At 35.9% G+C, this 24,018-nt stretch overlaps 1 protein-coding gene across 1 annotated transcript in view; it reads left to right on the top strand.

The window, feature by feature from the left end:
• Nucleotides 1–843: 843 nt before the first annotated feature.
• The window catches only part of LOC145692859 (uncharacterized), a 41,847-nt gene continuing 18,672 nt past the window's right edge, over nucleotides 844–24,018 (top strand). Inside the window, exon 1 of the mRNA XM_081768383.1 lies at nucleotides 844–1,017. Within this exon, the coding sequence (XP_081624509.1) occupies nucleotides 964–1,017 (54 nt within the window). The 5' untranslated portion in view covers nucleotides 844–963. The remainder of the gene's footprint in view (nucleotides 1,018–24,018) is intronic.

A 24,018-nucleotide genomic window follows, 5' to 3' on the forward strand; every position in this document is an offset into this window, starting at 1 on the left:
TAAAAATTTCAATTGGTAAATGCGTTAGAGTGTTGTTCTAATTGTGATAAGCACATATACTCAAACATTTTGTGCATCGAATTTGAATGAATTAATATGCTTCCGAGCCTTCTATTCAAACAACAAAAGAGCCATTTAATTTGTTGACTTTTACAAGCTTAACATTTAAAAGCCATATTTTCAACTTATTTGCATGTACTAACAAGTGACTGCACGTACCTGCTCAAGAACGATACAAAAGATAGAATCCGTTCATGATTATAGGAATAATTCAGCAAAGAATTTTGAATGTAATTAGCGATTTAGAACAACATTATTTTAAATTTCTTTCAGTCTTCAAAGCATTTTGGCAGTCTTGTTTGTAACATTTAGGTATTTTCGACCCATTTGGAACTGTTTGAGAAAAATAATAATAATAAAAAAATCATCATTTGAACTGGAGCAGATAGAATCGGAATCTCATTTCGTTTATTTAAAAACAATAACATGTCACTACCAGAAAGATCGTTTCTAACGGTTAAGTGAGCTAAAGAGGATTCACTTTTCAAGAATCATTTATGAGTGTTTCACAATGGAATCTTTATCCGTTTAATGGTAGTTTATAGATATTTCCATTGAGAAGTTGTTTAATGTATTCTCACACTGATTTTTCCCCTTATTTTTTTTTCTTATCCTGTCTGGATACCTGTTAATAGTTCCGCTTTTTAAGATTCACGTTGTTCTTTCCTGCTCTTGCATTTCTCCATATACGTTACAGTTCCACAGTTTGTTTGGTGAAACGAATCACTTTTGAAAACTTTCCAACTGCAACGATAATCAATCTCAGTTTAGTTATCATTTTTCGTTTCAGTCAACTACATCCTCAAGTATGGGAACTATGTTAGGTTAAAGATTTTTCAGAAACATTCTTGTACAACATAATAATAATAACAATAGGTCTAATTACGGATTAACCTAGTCAATATGACGAAATTTAGTTCATCTGTGCTTTTCCTTTTTGGAATTGGGTTCATACAGGTAATGTTGTTCCTATCTATGGCACTGTAACGTAATTTGTATGAAAAGCTGTTTATAAAAATAAGCTGATCAAGTTCTTATATTTTACATATTTCTTTCTAGATATTTTCTTTGTTAAAACTAAAGAATTTACAGTGTTTTCTTCAGCAATATCTGAAAAAAGGTCTTAATTAAGGCATGAAATATATTTAACATTTTATTTTGCTTCATAATCTTCATTTGATTAGTACAGAATATTACTGTTATCTTAAATAGAAATAACCAAATATCCAGAGGACTAATTTGGTCTAAGATTCTAAGATTCAATTCAGAAAGTAGAGTGGGATAGAGGGAATCTGAGTTACGTATCAAAAAAAAATACAAACAGTTTCCTGGAGTAAAAGGATCAGAGACAGAGTTCTAACCTCTGCTGTGTAGGTTCCTACATTCGATTTCAGCTCATAGTGTATGTTACTTTATAGTAGCCCTGTAGTGGAAATGACTTATACTGTCAGTGGTGCCAACCTTGAACTTTATAAAATTCCATCTCGAAACGCAGAGATTTCTATTTTGCTCTTAAATTTCCCACGTGCTATGCTAATTACTAGAGCAACCCAAAAGCATAAAAAGCGTAACAGCAACTTACACATATGGTTGGTACCTTCAACATAGTTGTGGTTGTCTAAGGGTCCACAAGAAACTAATTTTAAAAGCATAATAAAGCATAATTTTGGAAAATAAAGCATAAAGCGTAATTTAAAATATATAGCACAATTCTTGGATAATTCTATTAGAACAATTCTTGGAAAATTCTGTTTAATTGCAACTTTAACATACTGTATTATTTTTTTTAAAACCAATATTTACAGTGCAAAAACCTTTGAGAACATAACAGGCTTATTTTTATTTCTGTAAACTTTTCGGTGTAATCCTTTGAAGTGGAGAAAAGAATAAAAGGAAAAGAAGAAAACTTTCCACCCACAGTGAATAAACAATAGTTTTATTCTAAGTGTAATTGCGCAGTTACGCATGATGATTCGAAATGTACAAAAAGTGCACAAGAACTCCACATGTGTACCTCTTGATGTTGAGCACTTTTGATGGCATCTTTTACTTTCCCTTTCTATACATATGCACCTCTAAGGCGTACACAAGTGATAAAAAAACTGACTCGAGTAAACCATATCTCTTTACAAGTACATTAAGTGGAAAGTTCATTAAATACGAAAGAAACTGGTTGCATAAAATATTAATAAACAGATCAAGGTATTTAGAATATTTAATGTATAGTAAATATTATACATTATACATGATTTATGTTAAATAATGATTGAAATTAACAATAAAGCATAATTAAGCAAAAAATAAAGCACAACGTGGCTTGCCCTACTAATTACAAATATTTCAAAGTTATTTATAAAATATGAAAATTAAAACTCTTATATGTCACTTACTTTTTTCAATATTTCAGTGAATTATTCGTAAATTCCGATTATTGAAATTTATCGAACAGTTGATGAATAAGTATTTTTCTTAAGTAAAAGAGACTTTTCAAAATGTTGATAAAAACAAATATTTTTGTTGTCAAAATTTAGTATTTTCCATATGCTTTTTGCCATAATGTTATATTGAATGCATTAAAATTACATAAAGTTCATTTTCCAGTTATTTTATGTAGGACGTTTTAGAAATTCTCTGTTTCTCATTTGGTAATTTACTTTTCCCATCCATTATTATTATTATTATTATTATTATTATTATTATTATTATTATTATTATTATTATTATTATTATTATTATTATTATTAGTGTTGCTACGAGACGAGACGGAACCCTTTTTGACGAGACACGAGACGAGACGTTTCGTGAAATGTCTCGTCTCGTCTCGTGTCTCAAAAATGCAAACGCTGGCGGGAAAGGCCAAGATTGAAGGAAAATCCCCTTTGTGAGAAAAGATTTTGAAAGGCTTTCATAGAAAAGTGTCCTCTGTCTATTGAATGAAACAATCGTGATACATGACCTCCCAGAAATATCCTTTATGTCTTGTCCCAAATTCCCCTTGCTGTAAACTGAGAAATTCTCTATTTTTTTCCATTTCTGGCTGGAATGATGAAAACAAAACAAAGACAGGGAAGATTTTTACAATTTCAAGAAATCGAACTACCACCACTATCCATTCAATTTGAAAACTGGGTACACTCTTCACAGTGGTCTTTACTCTTTTTGCTGAAAGCACCGAAAACGTCAATTGAAGCACGTCATATTGCAACTAAAAATTTTTCTCCCCCCCCTCTCTCTCTCGGGCGCGCGCGCGTGCACACACACAAACACATACACATACTTTTACCATTTTACCAGTCGCTAGCTTAGGGGCATCTACAATATACAGCAGTCGTGTTGTAAAATTCAGCTCTTCGTTTGGAAGCCGGGCGAAGGACAAAGAAAGCCAAGATATTGTCGACAAACCATTCAAATTGTTGTTTGCATTCAGTAAATTGATGATACTAACGATAACACTAAAGGTGAAGAGGTTTTACAGGGAGTCTTTGTTTTCTTCCTCGGAAATGCTGGATATGACCAGAGTGCGAAATTGCCCTCTGCTTCCATGTTGAGAGGAGGGAAATACTTCCCTTTCCTAGTGAATAATATTAATTAGAATCTGAATTATCTTCAGAAACGGTTTCCTACAGACACATAAAACCTTTCGAACTTGATAACTGGAAAGAACATTTTGTATAATATTCATGGAACTCCTTTGAAACCAGAAAATATCATGAGAACAGGCAAAATTCGAACACTGAAGAACATAATTAACAAAAAAGAAATAGGATACCAAACCATATTCTCCCTAAATTTTTCAGACTGAAATCCTTCTATCCCGCACGATTTCGCCCCTTGACACATACGAAAAGACAAGTGCTGTTAAAATCCATACACATGACCCTTCTGAGATCAACCCGGGGTCTTCGAGCCGATGGTATATCGCCGCAGACCGCTCGGCTTGGTATGAAGGTGTATGTTGCACGATCAAGAATAGATCATGACAATACAAGAAAATTAACCGAAAACGGCCTCCCAAAAATCATTTTTTACACCACTAGCTAATCTGGGTGTACCGTCATGAGTATGTTACACAAACGGGGCGAACACCATATAGGGACACAGACCCCGCGGGTATGGGGACAGATTTGTAGAATGGGGGTGTAGAATGTCCCCCAAGCATTCTTTCCTCCGATGTGTCGTTCAGCTTCCAGTAGTATGGCATTTTAAATAGAGCTTATTTCCTTAATCTATAAAATTTCAATTAAATACTTTTATTAAAAACTAACTAACTCTATGGCCTATGGAACCCGGAGGTTCAATGCCGCATTCACAAAAACTCTCCACTGACTTCTATCCTTAGCTAACTGCATCCAGTTTCTACTTTGTATTCCTATCTCTGCGAGATCCATCTTAATATTGTCCTCCCATCTACGTCTAGGTCTTCCTAGTGGTCGTTTTCGATTGGTCTTCCAGTCAAGACTTTGAAAGCGTTTCTACTTTCTTCCATTCTAGCTACATGACCCGCCCACCTAAGCCTCATATAGACTTGATGACCCTAACAATGTTGAATAAACCGTATAAATTATGTAGTTCCTCGTTATGAAGTTTCTGCCATTCCCCATTCCCGTTCTTCTTGGGTCCAAATATTGGTCTCAGGATTTTGTTCTCAAATACTTTCAGTCTATGTTCTTCCCTCAGAGTAAGCGACCATGTTTCGCAACCATACAGGACAACAGGTATGATTATCGTTTCGTATATTTTAAGCTTCAGATTCCTCGACAGAATTCGCGACGACAAGAGATTTTGAACCGAGTAGTAACACGAATTCCCTGCTTTTAGTCGACATTTAATTTCTTCGTGAATGTGATTTTCCTCTGTTAATACTGATCCTACTTTTATTACTCAATAAAATTATTTTGTTCCAAGCTATTTTTTTTAATAATTGCAACAAATCTAAACATGCTAAATTGGAAATTAGTTTTTGGATTGGTCTGGGTTAACGGTGCAAAACCTAAAGGCTGGATTATACCATATCAAAGTATATACCTAGGTATATCTTTCTGGAATATATGAAATCAAGTGTCTTCGTCTTCGATGTACCTATGAGTAATTTACTGTATATTCGTGTATTGAAACTCGTGAAATAAACTTCAATGTTTCAGAATGTAAAAAAAAAAAAAAAAAAAAAAAAAAAAAGTTAGGGTCGAGGAGAATCAGACAACTAACAGCAGGAAATATTATCTTGTAAACTATTTGTCCTTGCCTTGTGAGCTTTTTTGAATTTATTTTTAAGACGTTTAGGCAAGTTTGGCTCACGCTGAATGGATGACGATGGGAAAATTAGTACAGTGAAACCTCTCTAAAGCGAACAGGCGTGGAAAATCAAAAATTGTCCGCTATAGAAGGTGTCCGCCTTAAAGAGGTTTCAATAGTTTCTTACGCAAATTAGTAAACATTGTAATATGCAATTAGAAAAAAAATATTTTTGCATGAATCATGTACTTACGATTATTACCAAAATGTTACTTTACCTGCATTATCCTCCGCCATCCAATACTCTGTGTTCGAGGCACAACATGGAAATAAGATGTTATAGTTCTCTGCACTTTACATTTATCATTACTTACTGCTTTTTCAGTATGTTCTTTAATTTGTGGATTAATTGCAGTCCAGTAATGTCTTTTTTTGAGACAATATGTGTACCCGCGGGCAAGAACTACCGAACTTGACTTTTGCTTACAGATTCCAGCGGGACAACAGAATAATGTGCCATCCCAAATAGGGGGCTACTGTCAATCACTTTTATGTCTAAAACTGGTTGGGTGAGAATAGAATGCAAGTAAAGGACATGAGAGTGTTGTTCAACAGAGAAGCTTTGTCTGGGTTGCTGAGCAGACAATTGAGGAAGCAAAATGTTGTCAAAATACTTCCTTGGTGACACATGTATGAATTACTAAAAATGTATTTTACAGTACTTTTCAACTTGTTTCTAGAGAAAGTGTCCGTAATACGGAGGTAAATAGTACCTATTAAAGACAGAAAAGACTGTCCGTGTCCGTACTAGAGAGTGTCCGCTTTAGAGAGGTTTGCCAATATGTTATTCTCCTATTATAGTGTTTGGGGATTACAAAATATGTTAAGTGAGGTGTCCGCTTTATAGAGGTGTCCGTTAGTAGAGGTTTTACTGTAGAATGAAGAAAGTGGTAGGATACGAGGCAACTCTTACAAAACAGACACACTCTATTTTTCATCACAAAGCTCACATGGCACTAACCGAGATCGAACCGACTACCACACACATTAAAGGTGAATGCTTCACGGTGTACTTTTTTAGCTACAGTGACATTTCTTGTCTTGTGTGTTCTGGGCAGAGTTGGCGTGGGTCAATGAAAACTTGACCCACGACCCACCACCCACCGTGACCTACCACCCACCATGAACCAATCTTATCCACTGTGACCTACTCTGACTCACCAAAATCCATCACCAACTCTGAACACATCTACAGTCTCTTCTGTACTGACTAAAGAGTTTACACTTGAAAAAAAAAGGCTGTGAAATTGTTACTAATCGGAGTTTGAATTTCTAGTCAATCGCTCAAGCAGCACTCTGTTACAATAACGGTGGATCTGACACCTTTACGATATAATATGGTAAAGTGTTTGTCAGTGAGGCACTTCGAGGTGGGGGGAAATTTGTGTGTGCCTAAAATATACTTGTACTAAGAGAGTATTCTTGCAAGTGTTAATTTCTGAACGCATTCCAAAAGAAACTTCTATTCGCAGGAAAATACCTCTGTACAATATGGAAAAGGTTATGGTTTCTCAGTTCACAGTATTTTTCTCACAAAAGACTTGAAAAATCAGTTTTTCATAGTGTATAAAGGTGTTTGGGTACCCTATGTGAGAGCATCTCCATAAAGTATGCTCATAATTGTAATTTGTATAATCACTAAAACACCACATTAAATTTAAGTTACAAATATTCATAATTGGAATTATTATGAATATTTATTCAAAGTAGTTTACCTAAAGCAAAGAAGAGTCTTACTAAAAATTAGGTACAAAGTTGAATAACACAAATAAGCCGTTAGTAATACAAGTATACATTTGCCATAACTCGTAATTTTCCACCTTAAAACAAATCTGAAATAGGGTTTATTTCCTGCTGGTAACTTTTTCGTGGTAAATCATTCGCAGCGGAATGATGTCCATCCTTCAGCCAAGAAATAACTAGCTCGTCTACTTTGAGCTTGTCTAGTGGTGGGCCATTAACATTGATGAACAACAAGTTAGACAATGTTTGCGCACTTAGTCTATTTCTAATATCAGTCATCTGTATTTATAAGGGGAAATCCTCGTTCGCAATCTGTCGTGAAAATTGATAATACTTCTACCCGATTTCTGCAACTCCTCATAGACAATCTGCTTGTTAGAGTTAAGTCTGATAACGATTTTTCTTGGCCAGTTTTGAAATACTCAGCAAGAAGTATCATCTCTCTATCACCATACAACATCTTTTCCATATCGACCATGTCAGTTGGCAATGTCGACTCATGGAGAACAGAAACTTCTTCATCTACCACACTTTCGATAGGGAATCTTGTGAATAAATTATCAATTAAAGCCTAATAAACTGATGATTTCCTATTTTGTTTATAAATTTAATTTTTGTAATTACACATGAAGGTTTGATGCCATTACCAAGTTCCCTACCCCCGTCTATAAAGCGAAAGGGAACGAGGTTTCTGGAAAGTGTTCAGGGTTAAATGGGAATTTCCCTCCTTCTTCCCCTTCCATTACCACACTGATATTTGCCATCTGCCAGATTACGATAAATTTCAATTAAATTATCATAGTATAATTATTTCCCTGTTGAATTATCGATACTTTTCAGTGGAAAAAAGGATGAAATTTGAAAGTTCCAGATCAAGGTAAAACGCAAAAAAGTGTAAAATTTTTCATATAATTATAAACTTAAAATTACCGTGTAATTAACCTTACAGTACAAAGGAGGTGGGCTGATAAGGGCCATTTTTCGCCCATCAGGCCCAAGATGTGAAATGCATGGTTTTCAATAGTATACCTCATAAAAATAAGAAAACAAATATATTTTGACGGAAAGCGCTATAAGTGAGAGGTAAAAAAAATAAACAAAGACGTAAGTCGTGTGCTAATGAAAGAACGTAAACACTACTGTCATGAGTTGGAATCCGAGAAAGTAATAGTAAATAGAACACTAACAGCAAGAATAAGAAGAATGAAGTCTACTACGACTATGAGATCAATATATTACATGGGAAATAATCAAGCATAGATAATAATCAGACAGCTGGAGACACTTGTAGCTAGTTTGCAGATTAGGCATCATGCTTGCTGTCGTCATCCGAATCGCCACTGGACCATCCTGCAGCGGCGGCATCTTGTAGTGTATGAGTAGATGATTCTAGACTTGGTTTCTTAACTGCGGTGGAATTGTGGCGCCAGTAAGCCAGAAACCATAGTACGGAAGCAACATCCGACGACCCGTGCGCCTACTTTACATTGACAGTACCACTGTATGTGTGCGATGTTGCTTTGCTCTGTTTTGATCCAAATATTACAGGTTTTGGATCTTATGTGACGTGATCGTAACTGAACTCGGAGAACAGAAGCACCGTCATGATGTATGTACAGAGAGTACATACCTTCGTCACTTAAGTGCTCGTGAGTGTAAGATTGGCTTTGTTTAAGTTGATATATGGCAAGAGTTGATTGCCGTACCTCATCCCAAGTTAGCCGTGGAAAATCTTGAAGATTTGTCTCGGTTAACTTAGCCCAAATTGCCTTTTTTCGCGCCCAGCCTTGTTGGTCGACCATCTGTTTTAAGTAATTAGGTTTTTTAACTAAAGCCAGCATCCACTGAGTGATTATTTCATCATCTTTGGTGTTGTGAATCCTTGTAGGATAGAAAGCATTGAGAAGAGCACATATAATTCGCACATAGTCACCAATATAAGGTATCTGCGTATTGGGTACCACTTTATCAAATGTGCGCCAGCTTTTCAACTGTCCATTAACGGCTTCGACAACCCATCGAACTTTCGTCACAAGAAGCGGCTCGTTAGCATCCGCTGTTGTAAACTGTGGCTGCTTATTGAGTAATCTACGCATTTCAGGTACGAGACCCATTTCTTTCAGAAGTGCCAAACAATCACGGAAGCCTCTATCAACAATCAGAACATCCTTTGGCTGGAGCCACTCTCTGATATTGTGTGCATCTTTTTTTAAAAGATATGAGTGAGTATGTTAGCGTCATTGTTCTTTGAATCCGCGAAGTAAGGTCCAAAGACATCCAAAATGTAACCTGTCATCGTGACCAACATCATAGGCTTCACCAAAGGTCTTCCTTTGTATAACGAGAATGATCGTCGCTGAAAGAAATAGTGGGAACTCTTCTGGATATAAATGTACGTGCCATCAGCAACAGGTATTACAGTATCATTGCCGTCGTCGGGAATGAATAATCGTCGTGCTAAAGGCCTCGTATGGTTTTCAATAACCTGTGTTCTGGTGATGTGTTCCGTTCCAAGATATAGTGGAACAAAGTTCTGCATCAAAGTTCTGCAGCGTGCACAGAAGATGATATTCTTCGTTTTCTGACATTGAATAATGTGGACAGAACACCATTCGAGAGACCCGTTCGAAGCTTTACAAGTAACACTGCCAAACAAGTACGAGAGGATCTCTGTGTTGAGGAACGCATTTTGGACTTTACTAGGTCATAAATACAGTTAAAATCAGACCTTGATATATCCATGAGAGTATAATAATCGGAGTCGGAAAGTCGTCCCGGTGAGTCGAAATCGATACCTTTCTTCTGTGCTACCTTTCTGATATCGTTTATCAGGCTTTCAATATCTTTTGCAGACATTGTTGTCTTCTCACTTACAGGGCGTACAGCTTGCAGAGCCTCCTCACGGAATACGGACTCCGTAAGATGCGTTTAACAGCAGCGTTTTCCCGACGAAATATAGATTCCCGTTTCTGTAAAGGCCTGCGCTGGATCTGCTTTTGGTACAGCCACTAAGTATTTCTTACGCTTACATATTATACAACAGCTATTAGAGTTGCGACAACGAGGTATTGCTAACTCTTTTTTAGGACTCTTACAGGTAGTGTCGACGGCAGTACTCGTAGACGAACGATCTCTTTGAACAACAGACTAAGGCATAGGAGTGCTTTATATATATATATATATATATATATATATATATATATATATATATATATATATATATATATATATATATAATGGGGGTGGGGTGGGGGTGTTTGTGGGTATGGGTATGTATTAGCTTGGATCGGATGCATCTGGTAGCTATTGTTGGTCGTTGTTTTTCATCTTTCCCTCAGTATTGCAATATAACGTATCAATGAATTCTCATCGCGTGGTCTGTATGATTCTTATATATATATATATATATATATATATATATATATATATATATATATATATATATATATATATATATATTGCAGAATTTCATGCCATTCTGCGACTGGTTTTCCTGCTCGCACTTTTACTCATACCACTTTTAGAAATGACACGCTTTCTCAATACTCCATAACATGCTGTCTCTATTTTTCTGCCCTACACACACATCCGCGCAAACAATACATTTTTTTATATATTTTATTGACATACTGAGCATGTATTTTCAATCACAATCGGTAAATAACATCAGAGATTGAGTCTCCAGTTGAACTCGTACATTACAGCGTATAAACGGTAGTCATCGCTCTATACTCTCGCGCAATACATTTTGTTCTCTAATAGGTAGAAGGACACACTGAACCAAAATCAATTAGTACTCATATCAAAGGTTACACAGCGTTATATTATGACGAGTCAGATTTATTTTGGTTCATCGACTCCTTCTTCCTATAAGCCTCCATCAAAGACAGCAAACAGTACCAAAAGGTCGCAAAACGCTGATACGAACTCTTTTTGGGCACTCATTTCTATGACTTACTATTTTCTTTATCACGTATCTATTATCTTTACATATGTAACATATCTTCTAGTATAAAAATACATTGCAAACTTGTCGGAATCGGACACTTCATTTTTCCGTTGTCTGATGGGCGAAAAATGGCCCTTATCCGCCCACCTCCTTTTATGTTATGGGTTGATTGCCCTGTGCTGTAAGCCCTCAATATAATAAACATAAGCTTCAGCAATTATTTTAGTAGCAAGCAATGGATATATGAAGCCAAGCACTGTATTTTTTGTTTCTGATTATTTTTCTTAAATAACATCGATCGTTTTCGATCATTTCTACAAACCAACTCACTACCAATTTTCCATATATAGAAAGTGTCCCCCCCCATAAAGGATAATTTTAAAAAATGAAGGACACATTCTGTTTATTTTCAATAAAGAGTTAATACACTGAATTTCAGGTCCGTAAGTTTAACGGCGTGCGAGATACTCATTTTTTCCTCGCAAAAATTTGAATCCTCACTACCTCCTTAGAATATTATGCATTATAATGAAAGCAATATAACATCCCAGTTTGGATTAATGCCTAACTATATACCAAAAGTCATTTCACTTGACTTTGCAATTTGACCGTGATGATCAGACACACATAGTTACATTCAATTTTTTATGTAATAATTTATATATTACAGTGATTCAAAAATGTATTTTTTCCAGTAGTTAGCTCCTCTAAAAACTCACAGGTCTCGAAAGCTAAGTAGTAGTATAAGTATTGCTACTATTGCTACTATTAAAATTAAACATATCAATATCAAAAAGTGCCTGAAGTTCTTTTTTCACTTGGTTAGATATACTTATCTCAGGTAAATAGACAGAAACAAATAGAAAAGAAAGGGAAGTGAAGGTCTTGAAACTAAAACGAAGACAAATTTACCAGTCTTCAGAAGATACTGTCTGCAATGCAGTGAGTGGGTCGGTAGATCATACTGAGTCGGTGGGTCGCAGTGGGTCATGATGGGTGGTGGATCGCAGTGGGTCATGATGGGTGGTGGGTCACAGTGGGTCATGGTGGGTGGTGGGTCACAGTGGATCACATGCTGTTGACTCAGGACCCACTGACTACTCAGAAAACGACCCACTTGACCCACTGACCCACCGACCCACTCCATCTCTGGTTCTGGGTAATAACTTTGTTGTATCTTGATAAGCATAGTACACTCTGCTACATTTTACTTTCGTTCGTATGATATGCCATAATATTTTACGAGACAAAACGAGACGAGATGAGACGAGACGAGACAGAAACCTTCGAGACGAGACGGGCATATCTTTTCGAGACGAGACATGCTTTGCACGAGATGAGACGAGACAGCTTGAAGTCTCATCTCGTGGCAACACTAATTATTATTATTATTATTATTATTATTATTATTATTATTATTATTATTATTATTATTATTATTATTATTAATAATAATAATAATGATAATAATTTCAGAGTAAAATTTATATTTCTTGATACTTGTTTTCAGAAATTCACAAGTTACTGCATAAGTCACTTCCACACTAACATGCACTTTCCAACAACAAAATTTGGCAATAACAGCAGTGTCGGATTTCCCATTAGGCCAACTAGGCCCGTGCCTAGAATGCAAAATTTTTTGAAGGGCACAAGATTTAAAAATAAAATAGTACGGTATTTTAGAAAAAATTTCGTGTTGGTTTCTGTTACGTAGTTGTACTTGTAACATATAGTGAGTAGTATTTAAATGTAATAAATTGTTAATTCACTAATTAAGCATAATTTAGTTAAGTTTTATTTGAAGTTATAAATGGACGGGTGGAGAAACGTCATTATTGAGTCGCCGACTGCAAAAGTGCGTAGAAGTGCCGAACTCCAAAATTTGGCACTGAATAGCACTGATTTAACTCTTATTCAGATACATTAGCCTACTTTACGTTCATAAAGAATTTTGTTGCTGCCGATGAACACATACATTAAAAAAATCATATATGCTGCCAATTCTGACGAAAATTCCTATATCCCTGTTCAAGAAATTAAAATTAAAAATCTCATAAAATAGCATCATTGTATACTGTATGAGTTGATCCTTTAAGGTGGTATATGTATTGTCTGTCACATAAGATTATGCATGTTTTCCGCGGGATAGTATCTTTTGCCCCTTACTATGAGAATGAAATCGGTACACATTCCTTACTACCACCTCTCGATTTAATTAAATGTTTTAAAGGTTTTAACAGCTCAATCCCTAACCAAATCGATTACTGCATGGTCTCTCTCTATGCAGTTCACACAACACACAATAGAAATATCGTAAAACTTAATAAAAAGGAAAAAGAAACAACGTTTTTTTACAGCGTGAAGTTCACGGTTATTGCCACATATATTTATAGAGTAGATGTCTTGTGTATCTTATTCCGTAGCTCATTGGATCCGTGCAGAATTCCCATTCCGTAATCCGCGTTCGAATCTTCGCATTACCACTTTTTTATTTTTATTTTTCATTGATTAGGTAGGACTCCAGTAAAAAGAAAAATATGGTTACAGTTTAAGAAGTGATTCGATATTCTACAAACATTTATTTATTTATTGTCAAGCGAACAAGATCTACTAGAATTTTACAAGCTTAAAACTGTTCTAGATTTTTACTATTAGACACTAATAAAAACTATGAATAAGTTTACAGCTCAAAAATAAATTGAATTTCTTCAATTGTAGTCCATAATTAGCTATGGTCAAGAAGATAGATCGTTTTGTGTGTCGTCAGCACATTGGCTTCCATCATCATTAATTCTGGAACTAAATATAAGTAATTTTACTTTTCGTTTAAACATAAAATACTCACCTTCAGTCCTTAACGAAACAGAGATCATACTGCAAAATGTCACTGTGGCATTACATTTCGTTATGTAAAGAAATGAAAAATTAATACATTTATGCTTGAAAATGTCGAAGATAATATGACAAATATTATGAACAATTCTATAATAGAATTAAGCAATGGTTTATAATAAAATAAACTGCAATGAAATGCAGGGTATTTGAAGTTAGCAAAAATATTTCTCCTTATATGATGAAATACAAGTTTCTTGAATAGATAGGGAAACTTCACCTTGAAATATACACCACGAATTTGATTCTCGATAGAAAACCTTGAAGAACGCAAAACAAGTTTGTCGTCCCATGTTTATAATATTGTCGTTACAAACTGACTAAACTAGCGATAAATACAGAGAGCATCTCACTGAACCAGCTCCTGTTTTCCGGTTTTTTATATAAATTAACGTATCTAATGATGGATCTTTTGTCAAACGATTTTTTGCTTTGCATATATTTCAGGGAGAACATGTAACGTCAATATTTCATTAACAAATGTAACAACTGATCAAATCGAATAATGCCAAAAATAGCCTACTTTGCCTGCTAGAACCTATTTTTGGTGGAAGTTCCTACATCATTGTTTTTAGGTGTTTGAATACTTCGGAAGTTTTTACAGAATGCTTGTTATTATACATATATATTTGTTCCGTTTGGTACGATAAAAAGTTTATTATGAAGAAAATGGTCCGCAGAGCTCTTTCTAGAATGTCTGTTATTAGTTATAGTAGTTGATTTGATTTTAGCGTCCCATTCAGCAGCGAGGCTATGTGAGACATGGACTTACAGCTTAACATATGAGCTCCCGCCGAGAATCAAACTCCGTCTATTGAATAAAGTATCTTATCACAATCAGCTCTTACCCGTTGGGGTTGGAACAGACCCTATTATTATACTGGTATTGAGAAGTAGTGATGAAAGTGGTTAAGAATTTCATGACCTGGAAGCAGTCACACTCGTGTCCCGGTATGACCGGAACAGAAATGGGGATGACAAAAAGTCGTCATACACACGGAGAATTTGTATGATACTGTTAGTAAGCTTTCTGCTGGTCTAGTGGCTAGCGCGTGCGTTTTTGGTTCTTGTAGTCTCGAGTTTGATTCCCGTTAAGCGTCAATCAAAATTTATCTAGAATTTAACTATAATTTATTTTCGTTACTCATCCCTCTCCTTTAGCCTGAAGGACTCAAACGTTGAGAAAAGTATATGGGAAAAAAAAGTTAAATACTATACATGCAATAATCAGGTGCCAGGGTTTTGTAATCTATTGACATCTTTTGAGAATTGAAACTGAACAATGTTTTAGCATTCATGCTTAATTTGCTACTAGCATGATACTCTAAATTCAATATAATATAAATATTACATACAAAATTCGTTACTTGATTGTTGATAACATGGAAATTGTTATGTATCCTTAAACATTAAACATAATACCTTGTTTTCTATGTCAATAAATAGCTTCAATAAATAAATAAATAACAAGACAGTAACAATACTCTTAATCTATATCTACATAGTACCAGTATATAAATGAAAAATACGTTGTCTATCAGAACGAAAAATGACTGAACCGTTTGAAATGAACTTTATTAACGTAGTTAACACCTGTCTCGGACTGGGTTGTTGTCACGCCATTTTTGCTAAATAGCGTATCCTAACAGATGAGAGAGGGCTAAATATTATGCCAAAAGTAGAATATCTAACCTTTGTGAGATGAACTTGATATATGAAAACCTTATTTAAAACCAGTGTGCACGTGTGCGACCATGTTTAGAATTTTCGATATTAAGTGGAGAATAGGGGCAATTTGTATCATTTTTGCTGATTATTTAAGAATGATGACATTGAGGATGTGCCTTATCAGACCTTATTTAGCATTTGGTCCAGTCGAATTTCTAAAATTCATTAACATATATATCATAAGAGGAAGAAATGGACATAACCACCTTATTTAAATATGTGAACCTATATTCCGTTGTCCTTAAAAATCCGCTTTTGAGGGGAAGAGGGTGTAAGTTCTAAATACGCGCTCAATATGTAAAAGTGACATCGTGATTGTCTGTCCGATCATCATGAAAATCGAAATAAACCGTTTGAAATGAATATTTGATGTATTTAGTACTTGGAAGAAAATGATTAGCTGACGTCCACTGGAAACTTGACACAACTTCCTGTCAATACTGGGTATGCAAGACCAAGACCAAGATTCGTCTTACATTTGCTCATCAGTACCCACGAAATTCGGTTTAGATCCTCCCGAGAAATAAAGCAGCACATACAAGGCGAGCAGAGCCGAGCCATGGCTGTCTCTGACTCAGCCCAGTTCCTTAACCTATTTTCCGAAAGAAACAAAAAAAAAAAAAAATGTACGTGTCGATTTATTTTCGGTCTAGTATAAATGTGCCAAGTTTGAAGAAAATCGAATGACGAGAAAACCTTGTGAAGCTATCTTTACAGTTTCACTTTTTGGACTTGACGGGTTTTTGCCCCAAAGTCTTTAATTGTACTTATTCACAATTTCTTGCAAAAATAACAAACTATGGCATTTATTCACAACTGCCAGTCTTAACTTATAATGTTAAAAAAAAAATATTTGAGGGGCACGGTAGGTTAATGATAGAACTCTTGTTTCTAGTTAGTGGGGTCCTTGGTTCGATCCCCGGTCAAATAAGTTTGTGGTGGACAACATCGTGTCCTTGAATTTGCTCGGATACTCCCGCTTTCTCATTCCACCAATTCTTCCATTATCGTTCACTTCCTTTAACCATCGTCTCCCTTAGCCTAAAGAGCATAATCATGGGACGTCAAACTGAAACAAAAGAAAGAAAATAAAAACAGTATTAACTTTTCACTGTAATTAAGCGTACTGTACACACTTAATGTCTCATTTCCTCACAACTTGGATAATTGCTTTAATTCCATTGTGTTTTAACCATCATATATTTTTCTCCATTGTGCTTTAACAACCATATGTTTTTCTTCGTTAAGTGCTAATAATGTAAAAATCTATAGTTATAATTTATTCACTTCACCGAGCGAAATAACTCAAGTGGTAGAGCGTTGGCTTCGCTTTCGGAAGGTCGTGGGTTCGATTCCCGCTGCCGACCATCCTGACTGGGGTTTTCCAAGGTCCTATCAGTCCTATCAGGCAAATGTTGGGGTGATACCTACTAAACAGGCTCTGGCCGATACCTTCCCAAATCCTTTCCATTGTTGTTGTTGTTAGATGTCCAGTATAAAATGGCCTCTGAGCTGTATCTGGTGATTGTTAAATAAATATATAAATAAATAATTAAATAAATAAATCATTATTTTTCATGTTTTTTTTTAATTTTCCAGGAATTTTTTAATTTAATCAAAATATTTCCAAAATCTTTAAGTGAACTATGATCAGTGGTGCTATTCAACCGGTTCGCTAGAAGCAGTTGTTAAAATATTTTCAGTTCACAGAACCGTTTGTTATACCCAGACATAGCAGTAAATTTTACCCAGTTATACCTAGGAATAGCAAATTTTAGTTTAACTCTCTTTGTTTCTAGTAATTCTTACAGCTACAGGGTTAAACATATGATCTGTCAGAACAAGGTATAAGCGTCTAAGTCTTAATCTCAACTGCTCACATCTCAAGAATAATTACTATGATCACATAAGTGTACTGGTGAGGGTTATTTATATTTGAAATACCTGTGCACCTTTATCAACAATTGTTGATCCATTGCTGGATTAAGGTATTTTCAATACTTTGCGACAAGCATCGATCTTGGATAATTCGTTTCCAAGATTTCGCAGTGTTATCTAATTTCGTGTAAGCCTCTACTAGTCGCTTGTGGTATCCAGTGAAAAACTTCCTTTTGTCTACCTTGTAGGTTTGTTTCCTAAGTAGGGATGGTACCGAGACCGAGACTAGTCTCGGTCTCGTCTCGGTATCGTCTCGAATTATCGAGACGAGACCGAGACCGAGACGGCCTTTTATCTACCGAGACGAGACCGAGACCGAGACGGCCTTTTATCTACCGAGACGAGACCGAGATCGAGACGGAGCTTTATAAATCGAGACGAGACCGAGACGAGACTTAGGTCAGTCTCGAAAGTCTCGGTCTCGTCTCGAATATTGATATAGTCAACTATTAAGATTGACCTTTACTCAAAATTTCTTTCGTTGCTGTATTAGGTAATATGTGAACAGTTGACTAATGTTCAGTGATGTATTTAGGGGATGGCTATCGGACTGAAGCCCCTCCCGAAATAGATTTGTGATCAGTTTTTCGCATTGCACGTACAACACAAATATTTCTTACTCGTTCTCAAGCCTCTCCTGAAACAAAATCCACTGCTGATGTGTAGCCATCTCTGTCTGTCTCTCTCTCTCTTATCACACACATACATACACACACACACACACACATTATATATATATATATATATATATATATATATATATATATATATATATATATATATATATATATATATATACACCAGCGGATCCAGGATATGATCGAGAGAGGGGCTAAACCATAGTGTGACATTTTATCCAGTGTAAAGAAAGAAGTAGGATTGAAGCCTATTTTATACAGTGTATAGCTGAGCGTCAATGGGAGGTATAACCCCTTTAACACTCCCCTTGGATCCTCGCCTGTATATCATATCTAATATAAGTAAAAGGAAGAGTTTGTTTGTCTGTGTGTCTGCGTGCCTGTCTTTCTGATTGCCTGTGTGCGGCCTGAGGACCAGACGAGTATCATGTCCCAGGCCTCAGACCAAGAAGAAGCGTTTTTTTTTTTTTTTTTTTTTTAATTTTGAATCAGGAGGGGCGTTTACCGGGACATGTAAAAGTAGTAGAAAATGACCGATAATAGTGCCGAATTCATAGTTTTCGCAGTCACTGAGATCAATGATGATACTTCCATTAGCGATGACTTTCAAAGTCAGCTACCAGTGCATGCGGGCCGTGGTTCACTTGCGGGGGAGGGGAGTACCGAGACGTAAAGATAATATAAAATGACCGATATTAGTGTCAAATAGTTTTCGCGTTTTCTGAGATTAACCCTTTCCGGATCCTGGCTTTTTGGGCTATTTTTTTAGACTTTCAGTCAAGCAGCTACTGTATCGTCACTATTTATCCTAGGATCATGGTTCATACCTCATTTTCTTCAGAATAGAGCTGGCTTTCAAATGGTACAACTTGCATGCTCATACCATATACCAGAAGCTGGAAAAAATGTCAAAGTGAAAGTTTTTGAGGGAAATTTTTTTCTCGAACTTTGCCCCCACTGGACCCCCCCTGTGTGAACGTAGCCATATAAAAAAATCTGAGAAATAGTACTTGGTATACTGAATGTGTGTGCCAAATTTCAAGTTTCTATCTTGAATAGTAAGGGAGGGAGAAATTTTATCAAAATTTCCCACCATGCCCCAAATTAGCACAAAACACTATGATCTCAGGGAAAAAAATTCCTGAGACATCCCTAATTACCCTAGGGTCATGTGTCGCCAATATTCCCTTCTGAATAGAACTGCCTTTCAGGCGGTACCATTCACATGTCCCCATCTTGTATCTAAGGCGGGAAATTCCAGAAAAAAGGGATTTTTAGCCCCTCTGGACCCCCCTGTTTTAACGCAGAAATCTGAAAAAAATCTGTTAAATACTACTAGGTAGGCTAAAGGTTTGTGCACAATTTCAATCTTCTAGGTGCAAAAGTAAGCCCGCCAAAAAGAAAATATACTCACCATGTCCTATTTTTCCCTATATAGAAGTATATTTTTCAAAAAATCCCTGAGACGTCCCTAATTACCCTAGGAAAATGATTCGACAGACATTCTCTTCAGAATGAAACTGCCTTGCAGACGGTATGACTCACGTGTCCCCATCATGTATGTGAGGCGGGAAAATGACGAGAAACGGGATTTTGGGGGTAAAAATATCCCTTTTTCACCCCTTTGCCCCTCTGCTTCCCCCCTGTTTTAGCACTGACATCGGAACAAAAACTCTGTTAAATACTACTCGGTGGACTGAATATTTGTGCAAAATTTCAATCTTCTACGTGGAAAAATAAGCCCGCCAAAAAATATCGAACATAGGCTTAGTAAATGAGAAAATACATTTTTGACTTATGACGTCATCACCTCCTATGTCTGTACGCAGGAAGGTCTGAAACCATACGTAATGTCTTCTACAAGGCCTCTTGACTTGGAAAACAAACAAAAAAAAAAAAAAACGGAAGAAAAAGCTCAAATAGAAGAGAAATAACGCAATGTACCATGAAAAATGCGTATGGTACAAATTGTACCATAGGATCCCAAAGGGGTTAATGGTGAAACTCCTATCGCATTAACCTCTAAATTCACCCCATTCAGCTGCGGGCTGGAGTTCACAGGAGGGATACCGAGACATGTAAAAGTAACCCAAAATGGCCGATATTAGTGTCAAATGTATAGTTTTTGCGGTCGCTGAGATCAATGGTGTCACTTCCATTAGCGATGACTTTCAAATTCAGCTACCAGTGCTTGCGGGCCGGGGTTTACCTGCTGGGGAGGGGGTACCGAGACATGTAAAAGTAATACAAAATGACCGATATTAGTGTCAAATACATAGTTTTCGCGGTTTCTGAGATAGTGATACTCCCACTGGCCTTGACTTCCAAATACTGGCCCCATGCGAAAAATGGGTATTTCATTTAGTTATATATAATCAGGGTGAAAAAAATCATGATTTTTTTTAAAAAAAGTCATTTTTGTTGATTTTTTTTATTTAAATCGATTTTTTTGATTTAAATCAAATCTTTCTCCTCGTATAATAAAGTCGCGAACTGAAGAAAAAGCATTAGGAATTAGTATTAAATGCTAATTATGCCATTTAAGTGAAAGTATTGGGGTTGAATTTTGAATTATCCCCAATCGTTAACCTATATCAATCCCAAACAATGTTTCTTAACCCTTTTAAATTATGGCCCTTCTTAAAGGTAAATTATAGACTTTCAGTCAAGCAGCTACAGCATCATTCCCATTTATCCTAGGATCACAGTACATATATCACTCTAGAATAGAACAGCTTTTGAAACGGTAACATTCACATTCCCCTATCATGTCCCTGAAGCGGGAAATTTTGAGAGTAATAGGCATTTTTTAAACTTTTTTTTGTTTTTAAATTTTGGATTCCCCTGTGTTAACGCACAATCTCAAAATCAACTGGGAAATACTAAGGGGTGTACTAAATGTGTGTGCAAAATTTGAAGGTTCTACCTTGAGTAGTAAGGGTGAGGAAACTATTTAACAAGGAGCTAAGAACATTCTCACAATGCCTCAGATGACCCGGATGTAATATAACAATTTCCTCAGACATCCCTATTTTTCCTAGGATCAGGGTTGGCAGAAACCATGATTTTTATTGAAAAAAAACAAACAAAAAACCGTTTTTTGGTTTAAACACGGTTTTTTTGGGGGGGTTTAAACCAGGTATTTTTTGGTTTAAATAATTTGCTCTACGTACTTATACCACATATGGGCAGAAACAAGTTTTTTTTTTTTCGCCTTGGTGTTATTATGCAACAATCGGGTTATGCTAGAAGGGGTCACATAAGCCCAAAGTGGAATCCAAACCGCTTCTCGGCTTACATCCGAGAGAAATTATCCTCCGTTTGAACTCGGAACCGGGACTAATTATCCACAAATGCGATACTTCTGCCGACTCACTCACGAAGGACTCCTGATAAAAAAAAAAAAAATACGTTGTTGTACTAATCTTTACATACTTGTTAATATAATTGTCAAGAGTCATTTCAGAAGGAAGAAAGATAATCAATTGCACAAGTGAAACCATTATACAGAATTACATATGGACAATTTCAAAGTACTGCAGAGTACAGAAGAACTAATGTAGTCCAAGTTAGTTCACTACGACTTTTATTAGTCCAAATTAAAGAAATACAACGACTTAATTTGCACATCAGTAAGAAAAGTGAATAAAGATACGAATTATTTAAGTCCACTTTGGCTCTGACCCATTTATACATAAATAGTTACAAAAGATACTTCTGATTTCAATAAATGCCTCTCGTGGGGTTTGTATACCCACCCACCCCCCAAGTACGGCATTTCAATGTATTTTATCAATAGTAAACATTATTAAAACGAAACAATATTTAGAATTTCTTTGATTGCAATTGGATAACAATAATAACAAACTATAAAAAATCACAAAGGAAACATTCATAAACATATATTTAAAAAAAGTTGCTTTTGTAGTATAATCTCTTTGAGTAATGAATGGGGAATTTAGGTCTGAGTATACGAATAATATCGAGAAATTAAATGTCGACTAAAAGCAGGGAATTCGTGTTACTATTCGGTTCAAAATCTCTTGTCGTCGCGAATTCTTTCGAGGAATTTGAAGCTTAAAATATACAAAACGATAATCATGCCTGTAGTTCTGTATGGCTGCGAAACATGGTCACTTACTCTGAGGGAAGAACATAGACTGAAAGTATTTGAGAACAAGATCCTGAGACGAATATTCGGACCCAAGAGGAACGGGAATGGGGAATGGCGGAAACTTCATAACGAGGAACTACATAATTTATATGGTTTACCCAACATTGTTAGGGTCGTCAAGTCTAGGAGGCTTAGATGGGCGGGTCATGTAGCTAGAATGGAAGAAAGTAGAGACGCTTTCAAAGTCTTGACTGGAAGACCAATCGGAAAACGACCATTAGGAAGACCTAGGCGCAGATGGGAGGACAATATTATGATGGATCTCGCAGAGATTGGAATACAGAATAGAAACTGGATGCAGTTAGCTAAGGATAGAAGTCAGTGGAGAGCTTTTGTGAACGCGGCATTGAACCTCCGGATTCCATAGGTCATAGAGTTAGATAGTTAGTTAGTTAGTATACGAATAATATACGGGAGTGAAACGTGATAACCTACAAATGTGTGTTCATCAAGCTTTTACGAACATTTTTCGTTTTTTTGGTTTAAACCAGTTGGTTTAAGCCAGGGTTTAAACTACCTTGGTTTAAACCAGCCAACCTTACCTAGTACATTATTTGATTTGTACATTATTCATGATTTGTACATTATTCTCTTCATAATAAAACAACTTTTCAAACGGTACCCTTCAAATGTCTCCGGCATGTATCTGGGGCGGGTTAATCACGAAAAAAGGATTTTTTTGTTAAAAATATCTTTTTTTTAAATTTTTACCTCTGTGGACCCCCTCCCCCTGTTTTAAGGAAGAGATCTGAAAAATAATCAGGGGTACACTGAGTAAATGTGCAAAATTTCAATCTTGTAGGTGCAAAAGTAAGCCCGCGAAAAATAATATTCCCCAGATTCCTGTATAAAACAGGATCTCAGGTAACAGTTTCCTGAGACATCTCTATTTATCCTAGGAGCATACTACGTACATCATTTTCTTCAGAATAGAACAGCCTTTCAAACGGTACCGAGGCGGGAAAATCACGAAAAAAAGCTATTTCTGTTAAAAATATCCTTTTTTAAAACATTTTTACCCCTCTGGACTCCGCTGTTTCCACGCAGAGATATGAAAACATCTCAAAATTATTAAGATGTGCACTGAACGAGTGTGCAAAATTTGTCTTCTGAATGCAAAATGTAACCCGATAACAAAAATACCTTTTTAAATTTACGACTTCATCACACACTATGCCTCAACGCAGAAAGGCGTGAAAGCATATGTAACGTGTTCTAAAATGCCTCCAGTCTTGAAGTAAACGATGTAAAAAGCCTTATTGGTACTTTTTAAATCGAATAATGAAGATTCTACCCTATTACCTAAAAATAGATGATATAATTTAAAAGCTTAAGCTTTAAGGAAAAAGTACAGCAATGTTTATCAAAATAACACTTTTTTTCACAAAAGTTACTGATATTTGGCAGGGGCCTATTTTTAAAAACTCAGAACTAGCTTGCGGCATGAAATACATAAATTTCGCCTAAAGTTATGCAATTAAAAAAATGGAGAGGGGATAGGACCCCTCTAAATACACCCTATTATCTGGGAACAAACAAACAGACACGCACAAAAAGAATTTTCATCTTAAATGTCGATGGTGATTTCCCCGTCGGAATAGTTA

The sequence above is a fragment of the Thermobia domestica genome, chromosome 8 (assembly GCF_964235325.1).
Source record: "Thermobia domestica chromosome 8, izTheDome1.hap1.1, whole genome shotgun sequence".
Lineage (NCBI taxonomy): Eukaryota > Metazoa > Arthropoda > Insecta > Zygentoma > Lepismatidae > Thermobia > Thermobia domestica.